This window comes from Perna viridis, chromosome 5, assembly GCF_037379345.1.
Source record: "Perna viridis isolate PV_CMFRI_1.1 ecotype Kerala chromosome 5, ASM3737934v1, whole genome shotgun sequence".
NCBI classification, from domain to species: Eukaryota; Metazoa; Mollusca; class Bivalvia; order Mytilida; family Mytilidae; genus Perna; species Perna viridis.
In genome coordinates, this window is record NC_142449.1 from 47,463,816 (window position 1) to 47,481,581 (window position 17,766).

The window sequence follows — 17,766 nt, forward strand, 5'->3', positions numbered from 1 at the left end:
ATTTTTTGTTCTACAGTTTAACGATACAAAATAGTATAGTTTTTACATTCATCAGGAACTCTCAAAATTTTATAAATCCAAATCAAAAGATGTATTTCATTTTAACTTTTCCCAATCATGTACTGTAAGCGTTAATCAGAACAATACAATTTTATTCTCATTCTCTATTGTATTCTAACATAGTTAACTTTCAGAATCTGACATGGTGTAATAGTAATTCTAAGGTATAAAATTATTATTAAATAATTACAGGATTCTATGATTAAATTGATTTTAAAATCCTTATTGAAACTACTACAGCTCGAGGGATAGATATATTCATTGATGTAAACTAGCTTTATTTTATAGAACAGACAATGAATTCAATTAACTCACACCAAAAACATTTCATGGAGGTAAGAAATATTACTTTTGGGTCCAGTTTGTGATCAATAACGTTTTCCAAAATTAAGCGAACAGATTTATGTGTTAAAATTAGACACGTATACATGTACAAACCTAAGATTAAACAGGCTTTTATTTTCATAGTCTGTGTTCTCTTCGATCGGTCACTCCAGTGTGGTGTTTTCTATATAGATAATACGAATGGATTAGAATTGCATGGTTCAAATGTGCAAGTACATTACTATATATTAGAAATTATTATACATATTCTTTCATCAATCTACTTAGGTGCAAGAATTTTGATAATGTTTTTGATGAAATATGAAAGATTGCGATGTACACGAACATTACAATACGTTAATGCTCACATTTAGATTACGAGTATAATATTGTGGAATAATTTTTTTTCTAGCTTCCACAATATCGGGATGATTACAAACAAATAGGTAAAGGTATTCATTTCATTCATAATTGGTTAAAATGTGTGAATGGGTATCCTTGTTATGGCACATATAATGTAGCATGGGCTGTTGATAATACAGATGCATTGCTTTGATCTGGGGTATTATAAAAAGCCTGTTTTAATTTGGTATCAGAGTCGGACCTATCCGCCATTTTATCTGGTCAGGGCGAAGGTGTGTTTGAGCTTGGAGCTTGTTTACGTTTTCGTTTTTCTGTCTTCTTTTAATCTCCTACCATTCATTCGTCTTTTCATCGTTTATACACTTTAACAATAGTTTATGTTTCAAAATTTGTTAACATTTTTGTAAAAGTTCTTTTATTTTCTTTGTCTATTTCAAGATTTTAAGTTTGTAACTTTCAACGTACCTCACCCTTGCTGACATCTTTTCCCTTGAATATCGTGGATATATTTTCACATTCGCAAGCGGTCCAGAAGTTCTACTTAATGCGCCGAAGAAAATTCTTTTAGCTCATGATGTAAACTGACATAAACATAATACAACACACTGTTCAAGTTTTCAGTTTTATAACCCGGGACCGGGAAGGGATAAGTGGGTATAACCGGGGCCGGGATAAGTGGGCTTAAACCCTTTTGCATCGAAGCAATTATTTTTAAAGCAAAAGATTAAAGACGGTCATGCAAAAATAAATAAATAAAATAAAATAACAAACAAACAAACAAACAAAAACGAAAGATTATTTAGAATATGTCAAGAATTAGTTTTCATTGAAAATTGTAGCCTAGCCAAAGTTTGTATGATTACTAGTTATTTCACCATTGACGGGTCAAGTTATGTAGGGTACTTTTCCATTTAGTTTGAGGCAAACTGAGCAAAGATGCATTGTATACCTTATTCCATAAATAGAACAAACGGATTCTGATTTTATTTTTAAGATTAAAAATCGAGATTTTCCTCAAATGCTACTTCAACCCAAATTTTGACCAAACAAATCTTTTTAAATTGAAGATTAGATGAAAATCTCGATTTGATTTCTTTTTATTGAAACCCAGGCCTGTCCGCTTGCAACGTTATCAAAGTTTTCTTATATGTGCATGGATCCGGAGAAAAAATGGAATCTTTAGCCGGAATCAGTGTTCTGCTGTGATACATTTGCACATGATCGGAGACACATCTTTTAGCTTTTCAAAGGATTTCCTAAAATATTCCCTATGCTGAAGTTTCCACCAATCATCTTGCTTGAAAATTTAAATTTGTGGAAAAACTCAAGGATATAAGGAAACCGGGCTCGGCGCTGTTTTATACTAACCGTCTGAGCACTCCATCTCTTATTTGTAGTCTATTTGTTGTCGTTTTTAAACAAATTTTATCAACATTTTAAATAAAAGAAGTCTAAAAAGAGGCTTGAAAAAAGTATATTATCAAGGGTATGTATTGATATCAAAACTTTGCAATATATACATGTGCGCAATATATTATGATTGTTTCTTGTGTACACTTAGTACTTTTTTATACATTAAAAATAGAAAGGGCTTTTTTAAACAAAAGTATGTCTTTTTTCGAGTTGTATTCATCGGGTGCTTTTAAAATCTCTCAGCGCTATTTCCTCCCCGGGCGCTTTTTAGTAGGAAATGTTTTATGGGCAGCATAAGCGTAGAAATAACAGGTCATGGGGAGAAGCTTAAGTCGAGTATGAGATTTTCGTTCCACTTCATACACGAAAAACTCAAAGAAAAATATGACATTCGTACAGGTGAACATACTACATAATTTTCAGACTTAATTCAGCTATAAATACAAGTTCTACCCGTCCCGTCACCGTGTTACATTGTACAATGTATATACATGATACCTTCAGACTGGAGCCTGCTACATTACACCACAGGACCCCAATGACATAATTCAATATCACTTATATAAAACCGGATGTTATAACAATCGAGGTTAACATGCTACTATCGGAACACCGGGACGTTGCATGTATATACATGCATGCTAAAATTCGATCATGAAGGTATTGCCGTTATTTATGCAAGCTAAGACTTAATTTTCTATTGTATTTTTTTTAAGTGGAAGAAAACATTTTGTGATATGTTCGATTGTAATAGCTGAATATAGGTTTTAATCCTGATTTATCCGAAAGCATATTTTCAATAATTTTACATATTAACTTCCAATAATACATGTACATGAATCCAACAACGACCGATTAGTTTTAATCCTTCTATTTTTAAGAACTTTGGTTCAGTTGTCGGTGTTTTTTTTTATTTGATTCTTTTTGTTTTACATATCTGGTTGTATGTAAATAGTTCTTATCAACCATTACCATATATACGAAAGTGCACTTAACATTTTTACATTTAAAAGTGCATGTAATTAATAATTCTGAAAGGAGAACGGATTTTATTCAATTCTAATCTTTTCTTACAATAAGTTACCAAAATAAAACTAAGGTTTTATTTTGTTCTACGCGTTGATATTATACATGTACATGTAGTTGATTTATTCATTTCTAATTAATTCGTCTTGTTTTAAAAAAAACAAAAACAAAATTATGGCCAATACGAAAGTATAGGTATTTTACCTACTCTATATTATTAAATCTATCTCTGTTGTCCAATAAATCAGTCATGCCATCGTCATGTTTTCATTTCGTTATAACGTTAACCCTAAAGGGTGGAATTCAATAGCAATTTAAAAATATTTTGTTTCTTTTTAAATGACTGACGAACCCAATTTAAATGTCAAGTTTTCAATGGAACACAATTGGTAAACAATTCTATCGCACAGAAAGACTTTAAATAAATAGAAAATTGTGGTTCCATTTAAATCATGAATTCAGAAATGGAACGTTGTGTGGTGTTCGGTCATCTAAAATCAATCGTTCATTTGAACAAGGTAAGACACAATAATTTATCTCATCACAACAACAATTATGGAATCGAACGTGGGTGGGGCTTACAAGGTACACATATGTCTCATATTTTTGGACAGGTGGATCAAATTTCTTTTATTTCTAAAATAGATATTACTTTCAGCAACGATTATTTTGTTTAAGTTACACTTACTTTAATGAAGCCGTATCTTCCTCCAAACAAAACGTTTAATTGAAGACCCCCCACGAATAATAAACTTTGTAATATGATACGTATAAACAAATAATATACTGTTGTTCCGTGTTAAACTTGGGGTAAACACCCGACGAGTTCCAGTAAGCCGATCTATGTTCAAACTTTAACCAACTTAAATGTCGGACTTTGTGTACATGGTGTGCTTTTGCTTTGATATTAAAATCCTACTGAACTTGGGTTCAAATATTAGGCGTAGCTAAAAATACATTTGAAAATAAAGAACCGATATTTTTTTGCGTAAATTAAATCATTTCGAAAGGGTAATCAAGGGAACCAAGGTTATAGCGGTAATCAAAAGAATATAATCCAGGGACAAAGAACAGACATGGAAAACAGACATATACAACAAAGAACATAAAGTAATTAAAATCATACATACAAGGTAACAAAAGCAAATGAGCAACTCGGACTCCACTAAAAACTGGGAGCATGGGCCAGGTGCACCGGAAGGGTAAGCGTCCTCTGCTTTTCTAGAAACACCCGCCGAGTTGCTCATAAAAACTCAAGTCCGGGGTAGACAAACGAGGAAAGGAAAACTATGACCCGTTGAATAAATCAGTTTTCATGGTGCAGATGGATACACCGACCATAACGATCCACGAGTTCATGACGACGACCATAAAACTTCTGTAGTGATGACTTCAATCTTGTAGCAACATAACCCTGTTTCAGAAGCCTATTCGTTAGAGTTCTAGCGCGATGCAAAAAGTCTGCATAGTTTCGGCAAGCTCTGGCATAACGTATCAGTTGTGATATGAACACTCCATACGCAGGTGCTGAAGGGATGTTGCCACAGATGGAAGGAAAGTTGACAATTTGGAATGAAAAGTCATTGCGTTTGTCGTAAAGTTTGGTAATTTTCCTTTACCATCGATTTCTAAGTGCATCTACGAACAAATAACATAAGAAAGTCATTTAAAAATCCATCTTATTCATATAGTTACTGGGTTGTTTTTTTTTTTTTTTTTGGTTGTTTTTTTTTTTTTTTTTTTGGGGGGGGGGGGGGGGGGGGGCCCAAATTAAAATTTGTTTACCCTTAATCTCGATGTATAAAATTCCATCCCCGATGTGGACTTCTGAAGTACAACACTTCCTGTACATAATCATTGGCGTATAGCAAGTATGTACATGTGTCATTATTTAGACATTTTTTGCGCGAGCTATATTACTTTTTACGAAAAGCCACGATATTAAATAATATTTTTCGATGCAACAATGGATCAAAACAATTGATTGGAGAAAAAACAACAAAATGTTTTATTCGCTGTTCGATTTCTGTTTACTTTACAGTTTAAACAATGGGAATTTGATTTTCCGAGATTGAGGTACCGGTGTGGTCTCGGATTTTTTTGCATGAAAATGCACCCCCCCCTTGAAAAATCATTTGATCCATATCTACGTGTAAATTTACCGGGTAAGACTATGTCAGGGTCGAGAGTACTGGTGGTATAACATACGCAGTTGGACGAAAAGATAAATATCAAGTCGACGAACATACAAAAACAATAATTTTTTTTTCAAAATAAAGTCCAATGAATAGAATAAAAATAACGATCATACATACGTATATTTTCAAACACGCATAATGAGAAAAACATGAACAAAAGAAATAACTCTTACACACCCTTAATTTTTAAAACTTCACATACATGTACATTCTCTAATTTACATATATGGAATTACATTTGTATGTTCCGTAGTTTCGTATATACATGAACATCCATAACACTTTTTTTTGTTGCATTTCCCCCAGCAACTATATATCACAGCTATAGTGCGCAGGTCCAAACATCGATTGTTCTAGCTTGTTTAAATCGGGAAACTCCCTTAATCAATATACTGGTAACGGTTACTTATTACATACATGTATTTTACTAACAAATCACGTTTACGTGTTCCACTTACTATTAATATCAATTCCTTAGCATCGTTCTATCATTTTTTTAACATTTCCTTATACCAATGTTTATTTTAATTCGCTCTTAACAGAAGATTGGCAATCCATATTTGGCGTGGTTTACTATCAACGCATATTGTTTTTTTTTTTTATTATTATTCCTAGAGCGGGTATTGAAGAAAAAGATTTTACGCTAAAAAATCGCGGATGTTATTTTTTCCTCTCCACTCAACGTCGCATGCACCATAATTACGTCAAATAGCCATGTGGACATTTTGCTTAGAAATCGCAAAATACTGTATATATGTGATACATTTCTGCAAAATTTCATAATTTAGGGTTTCAAAAAGTTTTTAAATGCAGATTTCAAATATATCTGTTGGGAATGTGTAACTATATTCATTAAAGATATCTAAGGCATGAAATACATTAAGACCATGCTCGAATTTGTTGAAATATAGAGGTGGACATTTTCTTTAGAACTCGTAAAAATGGTAGATTTTTTAACATGTAGTTTATATTTCCCTGATTGTTTCTGTTCTCGGTTCTATATCAGATGCACATTCTTCATATTTTCATTTTTTTGTTTTTCTCTGTATAAAAATTTATTTTTATGGGTAGTTTACTGTTCGTTTATTGCTTAATTCTCCAATGATGTACAGCGTCTACATCACTTACTCTATAAGGAAAGTGACCATACAGAATGAAAAACAAAGCTCACCGCCATGGTTTATAACATATGAGAAATTCGGGGAATTTAGTGTCGCTACCTGCGAAATTAGGGAATGTATATTTCATTTCGGTTTTTGTTAAAGCACTACATCCGTTCTGTATGCTATATTTAGGTTACGCGTCTACAGTAATTTTCACGAATTTGGTGACAATTTCGTATCAGAATCCGATTTAAGTATCATAATTTGCCGTTTTTAGGTATCATAATGCTAATCTATGCAAAATATCAAATATTTTGATATATGATAAATCTAATTTTGGTTTACTGTTTAGGATCCACGCAAAATAAAAAAAAAGTAAGCAATATTCGCGTGACACAGTATTGAACACCGTGCGCAACGTCGATATATTTGTGTTATGTTAAAATTATAATTCTTAATGCAATGATTTCAAAACAATGGAAATAAATGACATATAGCATTGTAGTAACCATATATCTTAATGATTTAAAAAGTACAAGTAATGATAAGAATCAGGTCAAATTCATAAAAAAATACACGAATGATTCAACCGTTAATTTACTCTGAAATTCATACATTTCAACATAATCCATTTTCACTTTGTCTATCAATACAGCAAGGCCCACCTCAAGTAAATGACACTGATTGTAAAGAAAAAATGTCATTTATATAGGAACTGATGCATCTCCAGAAAACAAATTTAAATTATTCTCCTTTTTCGTGTGACGTAACTATTTATTTCCTTATGACAATTATTCTTGATTTTACCAATATTAATTTTGACAATTTGTAGAAATAACAGTTTAATTAAATATTTAAAGGTCTTGGTTTTTCAAATAATATTGCTTTAAACCACACATATTGATTAGAGGCTTAAGTGACCCGGTATTCAGTCTTACAACTATCTAAAACATATATGTCAGATCAGTACTTGTTTTCTTAAGCTGTCTGACCAGCTAGACCGTCAAGTATATTATAATTTCTTTTGTGGCGTATACTAGATATCATCATTTTACACTTGAGCAACCAGTTTAAAAAAATTGAATATTGTTGAAATTATATTTAAATGAACTTCTAAGTTAGAATCTTAAAAGGAAAAACTTAACTATGATATATTTATGTATGAAGTCTAAAGGGAACTCTTCTATCTAACCTGCTAGTGCATTGCTACATTGTACAGTATATAGAAATATATCATGCATGACTATTATCAACATAGACTGTTGATGCAAGGATATACAAATGTAGATATATATACAAGTCTAAAGTACGTCCAAACTCTGGAACACCACCTCCACTACCAGCTAGATCACGTGGCAAACTTGGCTACATAGAATATATTTTTAATTAATCGAGTGACACGTCTTCATAAATAAATCTAGAGCGCGAACACTAGCACATGATATAACCGAATAGGACAACCTCTGATGGTATCGGGTGAGCAACGAAACAGGATCTGCAACTAATAGGGTATGTAAGTCTCGTTCTAGTTTCATTTTCTTTATCGGAATTTACGATGTAGAACGTATTGAAACCGAAGACCGATCTACATTTTATTGTTTACTTCCGGGTACTCGAAACGCTGTATAGCAATGTAAACTCTTCAATTTGATGTGTTTTCTTAATACCTTTATCATGTAGAAATAGATATGTTTCAATTATTATCAGTATATTTACGCAAACAGATATTTTGCCCTCAACACTGAACTTAACGCTCTCTAAATGACATATCTCCATGCTTTTGAATGATAGACAAGGACCCATTCTCGTGAAATCACGTGGTCACATGACGAGACTTACACACCCTATTACAAATAAATCAAGTTATACCGAAACTACGCGGACTTTTTGTATCGCGCTAGACATCTAACAAGTAGGCTTCTGGAACCAGGCTGTGTTGCTATAAGATTGAAGTCATCACTACAGAAGTTTTATGGTCGTCATCATGAACTCATGGATCGTTACGGTGTATCAATTTGCGCCATGGAAACTGATTTGTTCAACGTGTCATAATTTTCCTTTCCTCTTTCGTCTACCCCGGACTTGACTTTTTTTATGGGCAACTCGACAGGTGTTTCTGGAAAAGCAGAGGACGCTTACCCTACCGGTGCACCTGGTCCATTCTCCCAGTTTTTAGTGGAGTCCGAGTTGCTCATTTGCTTTCGTTACTTTGTATGGAAAACAATACCCAGGATGCGCCAAGGGAAAGAGTAGGCTCGTACGAGCTTTATTTATCTTGCTTTTTACATTCCTTCCTCTTCTTTGAAATACATTCCGAACGATGAGAATTTTTGTTCGAGTAAAAGAATTCCCAACGAACGCCAACGAATTACCTAAAATGTTCATAGAACGATAAGTGGTCGTTCTGCACGAAACCAAAACGTTCTCTACTCGTTGCATTTGTTAGGTACTCTTTGACAAAAAGTGAAGGTAAAGAGAAAATTTCTTTTTAGATATTCGGGGTTGGGGACGACAATTTGATTTTGATGATGGGTTATTGTGTGGGGTCAGAATATCCATTTTCAGCCACATCAGGATAATATTATTTATTTCCATTTCACTGTATGAACTGTGATCAAAACAATTATGTATTTTCTTTGAGGTGTAGGCCAGCAGAATATATATTTTCAACTTTTCAGGGCAGTCTATTTAATGCCTAAAACTACCAGACCCCCTCTAAATCAAATTGCCGTCCGCTTATTTATTTCGATATCGAAAACGTTTTTTTGTTCGTGGTTTCGCATATCAATAAGTCGTCCAATTTTACAAATCTCTATGGAAGTAACTACATGTATTTGTATTCGGATATTAATTGAAACCTACCTAAAGAACTCAGTAAAAGCTCATATAATTGACCGTGTTGTTCAACAAATCTTTTTAGCCACTATCAGTGAATACCTTCAAGTTTGTATTGTGTTGTTTAACAAAACAAAATTACAACGAACAACCCCCTCCCCTAAAAAAATCAACAAAAAGAAACCCCCCCCCCAAAAAAAAAAAATAAAATAAAATAAAATAAAATAAAATTCAAGTTTTATTACTGGTGAAACGGTGAAACTGAGTACAACTTTGCTTCAGGTCATCTTCTCAAAACGCACCCTTTTATCTTTAAAATTTGAGTCGATAATCAGTTATTTTTAAAACTCCATGCGTCCTTAAACATATTTATCACTGTCGTTTTCTCATGTTTATAACGTTTATAACGTTGCAGATTACCCTGCCGGAAGAGATACGTATGAGATTGGAAATATAAGGAGCTCCGAGAGCAACAATATGAGAAAAAGAAAATTTGAGGTTCAGAAAAAGATATTGATTTATTTTGCTGTATTTATCATCGCCTGCTGTTATATTTACAACAAAATGTCAAACGAATCTTTATTTTATACAAAATATGTAACGAAAAGGGACATAAACGCTACTACTTTTATTTCTACAAAATACTTCGAAGAGAATGGAGATATACGCCTTGAGGGTTACTTTGATAATGATTTGTTTCGAGGAATCCAAGTTTTAGCTATTAGAAATGCCTCATTCCTATCCAGGAAATTCCTGGTAGATCTCTCGAACAACAGAATGACTAAAGATGTAGTAACAACCGATGAACATCAACTTAAACCAAACACATCGGAACAGTTTAATCGAGAAATTTCTAAGAACAAATCAGAATTGAAGAAAAGAACAAAGATTAAGACACAAGGTGGGTGTCCGAGTTTTAATACAAACACTGTTATCAAAGAGACTCTTTCTACTGATGAGAAGACTAAATTTCCAGATTGGACCTTGTTCGAAAATTCAAGAAAAGTGTTAAATGTTAATTGTAAGTTACTGTTTCAAAATAGTATTCACGAGTTTAACCGATTAAAATTGATGAAAAAACAGCCATTTTTAGAAATCCCTTCAAGTACCCTAATTGAAAGTACTAAAAATTGTGAACAATATATCAAGGAAACAGGCTATATTACTTCGTCACTTACAGAAGAGGAAGAAAATTTTCCGATAGCATTTAGTTTAGTGGTGTTTAAAGGTATTCAGCAAGTAGAATCACTACTTCGTGCAATATATAGACCTCAAAACGTGTACTGCATACACGTTGATAAAAATTCCGAAGACGATTTTCGAAGTGCAGTGCATGGCATTGCAAGCTGCTTTGAAAATGTGTTCATCTCATCTAAATCATATCGAGTTGTATGGGGGACAATAGGTGTCATATTACCCGAGATTGCCTGTATGAGCGATCTTTGGAGACACAAAAAGTGGAAATACTTCATCAATTTGACTGGTCAAGAATTCCCACTGAGGACCAATTTAGAGTTAGTTAAAATTTTAAAAGTATACAATGGAGCAAACGATATTGAAGGAACTGTTAAAAGGTAAATATGTACGCAATATAATGACTTAAGTATTAATTTTGGTTTTTAGCAGAATTCTTGGTAACTCAATTTCGAAGATACGTTTCTACGATTTTTATAAGGAAGTAATTATATAAAGTGCTTAATATCAAAAGAAATTTTACTTTATTATATTTCATGTCAGTTTGCTGTATTTTGATTGGTTCAACCCAGAAGGCATGTACACGTCGGGCCAACGTGGCGAGTTGTTGGCACGGTTGGCAACTTGTTGGCGTTGCCATGCTACCATCGGGTCAACATTAGGCCAACGTGTGTTCACCAACTGTTGGCTGTATAATCTTGCCAGTGTTGGTCCATCGACACTTGCCTAACAAGTTAAATTGTCTATGTTGGTCCGATAGTGGGCCGATATATATTTGTCAATGGTTGGTATGATGTTGGGCAGACAACATCATGCCAATGTTCAATTCGAAAATAGCTACATAAATCTTGACATAATTTTTACAGATTCTAATTTCATAGAGTAATATTAAAACGTGTTTAATTACCACTTCAAACTGACATGGCTCAATTTGTGTTTGTGTGTGTGTGTTTTTTTTATGATATGAACTGAAAATACGCAGACAACAATACCAGATGTTCTGACAGATAGAGGAGTGTGGGATATATCAAATTTCCATTCACCGCGCTGTTTAGAATCCGTGAGCATTTCATCACAACAGAACAAACGATAAGGTCGTACATTGTTATTCAACTAGCTTACTGGCAACTGAAAGGTTAGTTCTTAACATTTACTTTTAAGGTTTACTAAGTTTGCTAGATTTTCGCATCAACAGAAATCTAAACAAAAGAGAACAGTTAAGTCTTTAATTTAAAGTGTTTGTGTGTGTGTGTTTAGATTAAAATGTGATTACTTAATACAAAAATAAAACCAAGAACCGTGTGGAAAATTTTAAGAACTAAAAAAACAAGTATGAAACAATGTTCTTCATTATAGGAGCTGTAAGAAGAACAGATTGATAGTTACTGCATCAGACATTGATAAGATTGTTATGAACTGGTTTTTATATGCAGCTGCTCGAAATGGTAGGCGAAAGCAAATTGTTGAGAAGAAAAAAAAATTAGAAAGTGAGGGAAACACAGCAAAAACAGACATTGATTCGATATACAAATCAACCATTGTGAATTCTAGGAGCTTGGATGGATAAATTGTACATCATGTAATTGTTTACATGATACATTGTACATTTGTGAAGAAATTGTTTTTTTGAATTATATATATTTTTTTCATTTATTGGAACTTTTATTTTTTAATTATTCATATTGCAAACAAGAGGCTCCCAAGAGCCCGAATCGCTCACCTTGTTAAACATTTGCCTTTTAAGGACAATAACTCTAACAAGGAGTTGTCAGACAATATAACTACATTTGATTCATTGGACACTTTTGTAAGCCTTATAATAAGGATCATTTCAGCAATTGAAAGCTATTGGTTAAACCTAACAGATTTGGAGACTATGCAAAAATCTGCTGTCTGACCCAATTGTTCTATTTTTAGAAACGGCAGCCATGTTTTTTCAGCGATCAAAAATCGGTCATTTCGTGAAGAATACCCTATGAAACAAAAATGTCAACTTTCATTGAATTTTGCTGAATAGTTTCTGAGGAGGAGATGTTTTAAAGTAATATCATCAAAAACAGCAAAAAACGTCCAAAAAGGGCAATAACTCCAACATGGGTCCACATATTTTAAAAATTTAACCGCAGATAGATCTCATCATGCTGAATACTTTTATCAAGTCGGAATTTTGATAAACCTAACCGTTTTGGAGATATACTAAAAAATCTGCTGTCTGACCCTTCTGTTCTATTTTTAGTAACAGATCAAAAATCCAAACGGTCATTTTGTTAATGATACCCTTTAAAAAAAAATACCAACTTTCATTGAATTTTGTAAAGTAGTTTCTGATGAGAAGATTTTTTAAAATAATAACATTAAAAACAGCAAAAAACGTCCAAAAAGGGCAATAATTCCAACATGTGTCAACAGATTTTCACCAAAACATGGATAGATCGCATCATGCTGAACACTTTTACCACATGTCAGAATTTGGCTAAACCTAACGATTTAGGAGACATATGCGGAAAACTGCTGTCTGACCCCTATGTTCTATTTTTAGTAACGGCGGCCATGTTTTTCGACGGATCAAAAATCCTCACATCAGTTCTATGCAGGATACCCAAGGAACATTCATATTAAGTTTGGTTCCAATTGGTCAGACAGTTTCAGAGGAGAAGAGCTTTGAAAAATTGTTAACGACGACGACGGACGCCGACGACGGACGCCGACGATGGACGCCGAGTGATGGCAATAGCTCACATGGCCTTTGGCCAGGTGAGCTAAAAAGTATGACAAAAAATGAATCAATATTCATAATGTTTAACCAAATTTGAATCTGTTAAATGGCTGCCCTCAGTCATATACATTTTAAACTATATAAATTTCAACAGAGTTTTTGTTGATTAAAATTTTCACAGATGATAATAAAAGATAGAAAAAATAATGTCCTTGTTTTAAGTTATTGACTATTCATTTATTGAAATATCTTCTAGGTTATGTCACTTTGGGTGTTTATTCTGATCAAATGTTTGCTATACGCGATACAGAAAAAAAAAACATTACCGGGTAAATTTTTTTGTTTCCAACTGAAAAAACAAAAATTAAAGAGGACACTTCAGTAATCACTTTTCCCTCTAAAAACCGTTGGTAGTACGTTGGCAAGTTGATGGAATATGGAAAAAAAGATGCTGGCCAGTCGTTGGCGATGTGTCGTACATGTTGGTTGATAGATGTTGGGCCAACGTCGCGCCGACCATTGGGGATGACGTTGGCCCGATGAGCAAAATGTCATTGGGCCAACATCATTTGCCATCGGCGGCCCAACGAGCATGCCAACATAATGCCAACGTTGGCCCAACATCTGTTTGCTATCTAGGAATACGAGGGTAATATTCTGCTCTATCACATGTCTCAGAGGGTGATGATTTTTTTACTATCCTCTCGCGAAAATTCTTTATTATTGTTAAGTAAATAAATATTGCGAAGATGGTGATAGAGCAGTTAATTACCCCTTAAAATACATTTTTACCCTCGGTTACACCTCGGAGTGACAAATCGAATCAAATTATCATTGGTATAAAATCCAAACAATAGGATTCTAACCAATTCCAATATAGGGCAAAAAAAAATACGCATAATTCAATGTTAAAACAAACAAACACATGATAAAATATTAAAGAGAATCATAATAATCAATCACACAAATTACACAAAATGCACAAGATTGAATACCTTTCATTGAATTTCTCGGGGTAACTACATGTAACTGCTCTTAGATTTATGTTATTTATAAATTATTACATTATCTTATATTATTGTATAGGTACTGAAATTACGGAAGGGGGTAAAAAGGGGAATTTCATGCTATTATTTGCCCAAATATTTTGTACACAATCAGCAAAATATTCCAAGTAAAGGAGGGGTTCTAACCCCTGGACCCCCCCCCCCCCGCCTTATGGATCCGCCACCGTATTTACAACAATTGAGAAATGGCAACAACTTGAATGAATGTTGATCTCATTAAATTAACACGGTCTTTGAATTTGAACCATTATTTTGTATGTCTACATGTAATGAAGTGTCAGGAGGTTTATTTAATTTATCGTCCATTTTGATTATTTCACGTAAATTATTTGCGCTTTTTCAGAATGAACAAAGACCGTTTTACGAAAGCCCCAAAGGCACCACACAGTATTCATCCATTGAAAGGCTCAGTTCATATCGTAGCTAACCGGGGATTTGTTGATTTCATTCTGCATAACAAAATAGGAAAAGATTTTTTGAACTGGACGCGAAATGTAGACATCCCGGATGAGACATTTTTCACATCACTAAACCACAATCCACAACTACAAATCCCAGGTGCTTATAAAGGTAAATTATCATAATTTTATATGACCCTGATCATATACTAGAATATTCTTTAAAGTCTTTAATTTTCCATAACCGTTGTAAGTATATGCTGGCATGTCAGTTAACTGCTAGTAGTCCTTAGTTTGTACATTTGTGTAATTTATATTCAGTTTCTTTATTTCCGTTGTAACAAGGGATGCAGACCATTCTGAACTGATTTTTAGGTGCGTTTAATTTTGCTATATTTTTTTCCACAGTGGCCAGAATTTAAAGGGGAAGGGTGTGATCACGCCAAAGTATTTTAACACCGCCGCATTTTTAGTCCCAAGTCTGCAATTTCTGGCCTCTGTATGTCTTGTTTTCGTTTTCACCTTTAGTTTTTTATCTTACTTATATATAAGTATCTTACTTGTATATAAGGGCAACTATTTCGCTGAACCTGTGTATAATGATATTTTGGGGCCAGCTGCAGCCTGCCCTGTGGAATGAGGTGTGTTTTTCAACAAACGGTCGGCATTCCAATGGGAACAAATTGTGCTTCTTTACTTGATAACCTATTCCATCGCTCTTATGAGGCTGACTTTATAGCTGATCTGATCCGAAAGAAAGAATATCATTTGGCTAGATCCTTTAATCTCAGTTTCCGCTATATAGATGACGTATTATCTCTAAACAATCCTAATTTCGGGGATTTGATACATCGCATCTATCCCAAAGAACTTGAGATAAAGGATACTACAGACACTGTGAGGTCAGCCTCATATCTTGACCTACACTTAGAAATCGATGGTAAATGAAGTGTTCATATCACAACTAATACGTTCTGTCAGAGCTTGCTGAAACTATGCAGACTTTTTGTATCGCGCTAGAACTCTAACAAATAGGCTTCTGGAACAGGGTTATGTTGCTACAAGATTGAAGTCATCACTACAGAAGTTTTATGGTCGCCATCATGAACACGTGGATCGTTATGGTGTATCCATCTGCACCATGAAAACTGATTTATTCAACGGGTCATAGTTTTTCTTTCCTCGTTCGTCTATCCCGGACTTGACTTTTCATGAGCAACTCGGCGGGTGTTTCTAGAAAAGCAGAGGACGCTTACCCTACCGGTCCATTCTCCCAGTTTTTAGTGGAGTCTGAGTTTGCTCATTTACTTTTGTTGCTTTGTATGTATGATTTTAGTTACTTCATGTTCTTTGTTGTGTATGTCTGTTTTCCATGTCTCTTCTTCGTCCTTGGATTACATTCTTTTGATTATCGCTATAACCTTGGTTCCCTTGATTACTCTTAGCCAAGTCAAATAACTGGCCATTTAAATCTCACTACCTACTACAACGCCGGTAGGCCGTCCTGCCACATTTCCCCCACCTTAAGAGTCCTCGCACCATAAACCACTTAACACTAGCTCAATATCTAACCAAACTCCTGGATTTTTTTAGTTGGGTGCCAAATGTAACGGGAGAGCATGATTTGATTCCCCAAATTATACTCCGCCACCGAAGATCGAATCCTAAACCGCTCGGTGAAAAGCCATTCTCATTGTCCTATTTACCATTGCGCATGCCCTTATAAAATGGGACGTTTACTCTATACAGGTGCTGTATATAACTCACTGTAAATACTTTAAATTGTCACCAACAATTCTTCAAAACAGGTCTTATTGAAAAATGAATGTCTGTTTTCAGGAGAACCGGAAATGGACTGTGTCAAGAAACCATTCATTGCACGATTTAAGAATTGGGGTAATCATATTTACAACTGGCCTTGTCGTGGTCATCGTGTTCGTAATGTTTGTGTGTTTGGTGTTGGAGACCTTCCTCTTTTGGCAACAAGACAAGAAATGTTTGCAAACAAGTTTTACCTCCACGGAGAGACATATGCTTACAGATGTATGGAGGAATTATTATTTAACAGGACAAGAGATGAATATTTTGGGACGTTACGGTTTGATACTCAGTATTATGAATCATTGGAATTTATTAAAAACACGGTGTAGTTGTTTGTTTAGTTATTTAGTGAAAGAATTAGGCAATATTTATTAAACAAACTAAAAAAAAAAAAAAAAAAAAAATGCATATAAAAACTGACAGGTTCAATAATAACTCATACTTTAGTACCATTCTGTGTAAGAATCAGGCAATGGGTGACACATCATTTTTCTCAATTTGGTCTTTTTTTTTTTTGCCTCAAATATATTTAGTACCTCTACTTAACAACTGTAAAACTATTCAGATTTATCCTGAAGCATCTGTGATGTAGATTTTTTTATAATGGTTATATAGGGGAAAAGTGCGGGAACATTTTCCCGCTGTTTATCCACAGTGCTAATTTTGCCCTATCAATATCTTAAAAAGGCAAACTTTACAAATACTTTGATGGTTATTTCTGGAGGTTATAAGGTATGAATACTTGGATCATGCAATAAAATCTTTTTTTTCCTTCACATGCCATATCTTGTATACATTTTGCCTGATTATTAAACTGTCACAAGGAAGTACTTAAATTAGTTTTCCATAACTCCCTCTTTATTTCTCAACATCAAAATTATGGGAGTTTGGAAAGTAAAGTTTACCAAGAGTTTCTATACGTGAATCGTTGATAAGTAGTACAGTTAATTTAACTTCTTTATAGACTGATCAAAGTGATGGTATAGTCTGTTTGAGTATTATAAAACTTCGAAAAAAAAAAGTCCTTTTCAAAACATACAACTTTTTTACTGCGGACCCTTTTCTACAGTACAAACGAAGTCTGTGCAATATTTTCGGAATAATATCTCAACATAAAAGTCATTCGTATTAAGCTTGATGTAATGTAATTTATATATTGATATTCTTATGTGTGTGCTTAAGTACCAGTCCATATAAAATTCAGACACTGCCTAGGGTACAAGTGATTCATGGTGTAGAAAAACCCAT

At 33.9% G+C, this 17,766-nt stretch overlaps 1 protein-coding gene and 1 long non-coding RNA gene across 5 annotated transcripts in view; one reads left to right on the forward strand and one right to left on the reverse strand.

Moving 5' to 3' along the window:
- Positions 1-4,035, reverse strand: part of LOC148617989 (uncharacterized) — a 16,395-nt gene extending 12,360 nt beyond the window's left edge. The window contains exons 1-2 of one of the 3 annotated variants that reach the window (XR_015922598.1): positions 3,875-4,035; positions 499-568 (exon numbers count right to left, since the gene is read on the reverse strand). This is a non-coding gene — a long non-coding RNA (uncharacterized LOC148617989). The remainder of the gene's footprint in view (positions 1-498; positions 569-3,874) is intronic. The other 2 variants (XR_015922599.1, XR_015922600.1) reach the window with 2 other exon arrangements.
- Positions 2,683-16,934, forward strand: LOC148617991 (beta-1,3-galactosyl-O-glycosyl-glycoprotein beta-1,6-N-acetylglucosaminyltransferase-like). 2 transcript variants are annotated; one of them, XM_088585708.1, is made up of 4 exons: positions 2,683-2,820; positions 9,738-10,896; positions 14,643-14,869; positions 16,537-16,934. In XM_088585708.1, exons 1-4 carry the CDS (start codon positions 2,799-2,801, stop codon positions 16,845-16,847), a joined length of 1,719 nt encoding a protein of 572 aa, XP_088441834.1. In that variant the 5' UTR covers positions 2,683-2,798; the 3' UTR covers positions 16,848-16,934. The 2 variants fall into 2 exon arrangements, with proteins under 2 accessions (XP_088441834.1, XP_088441835.1); XM_088585709.1 differs by lacking the exon at positions 2,683-2,820 and adding an exon at positions 3,525-3,704.
- Positions 16,935-17,766: the final 832 nt, after the last annotated feature.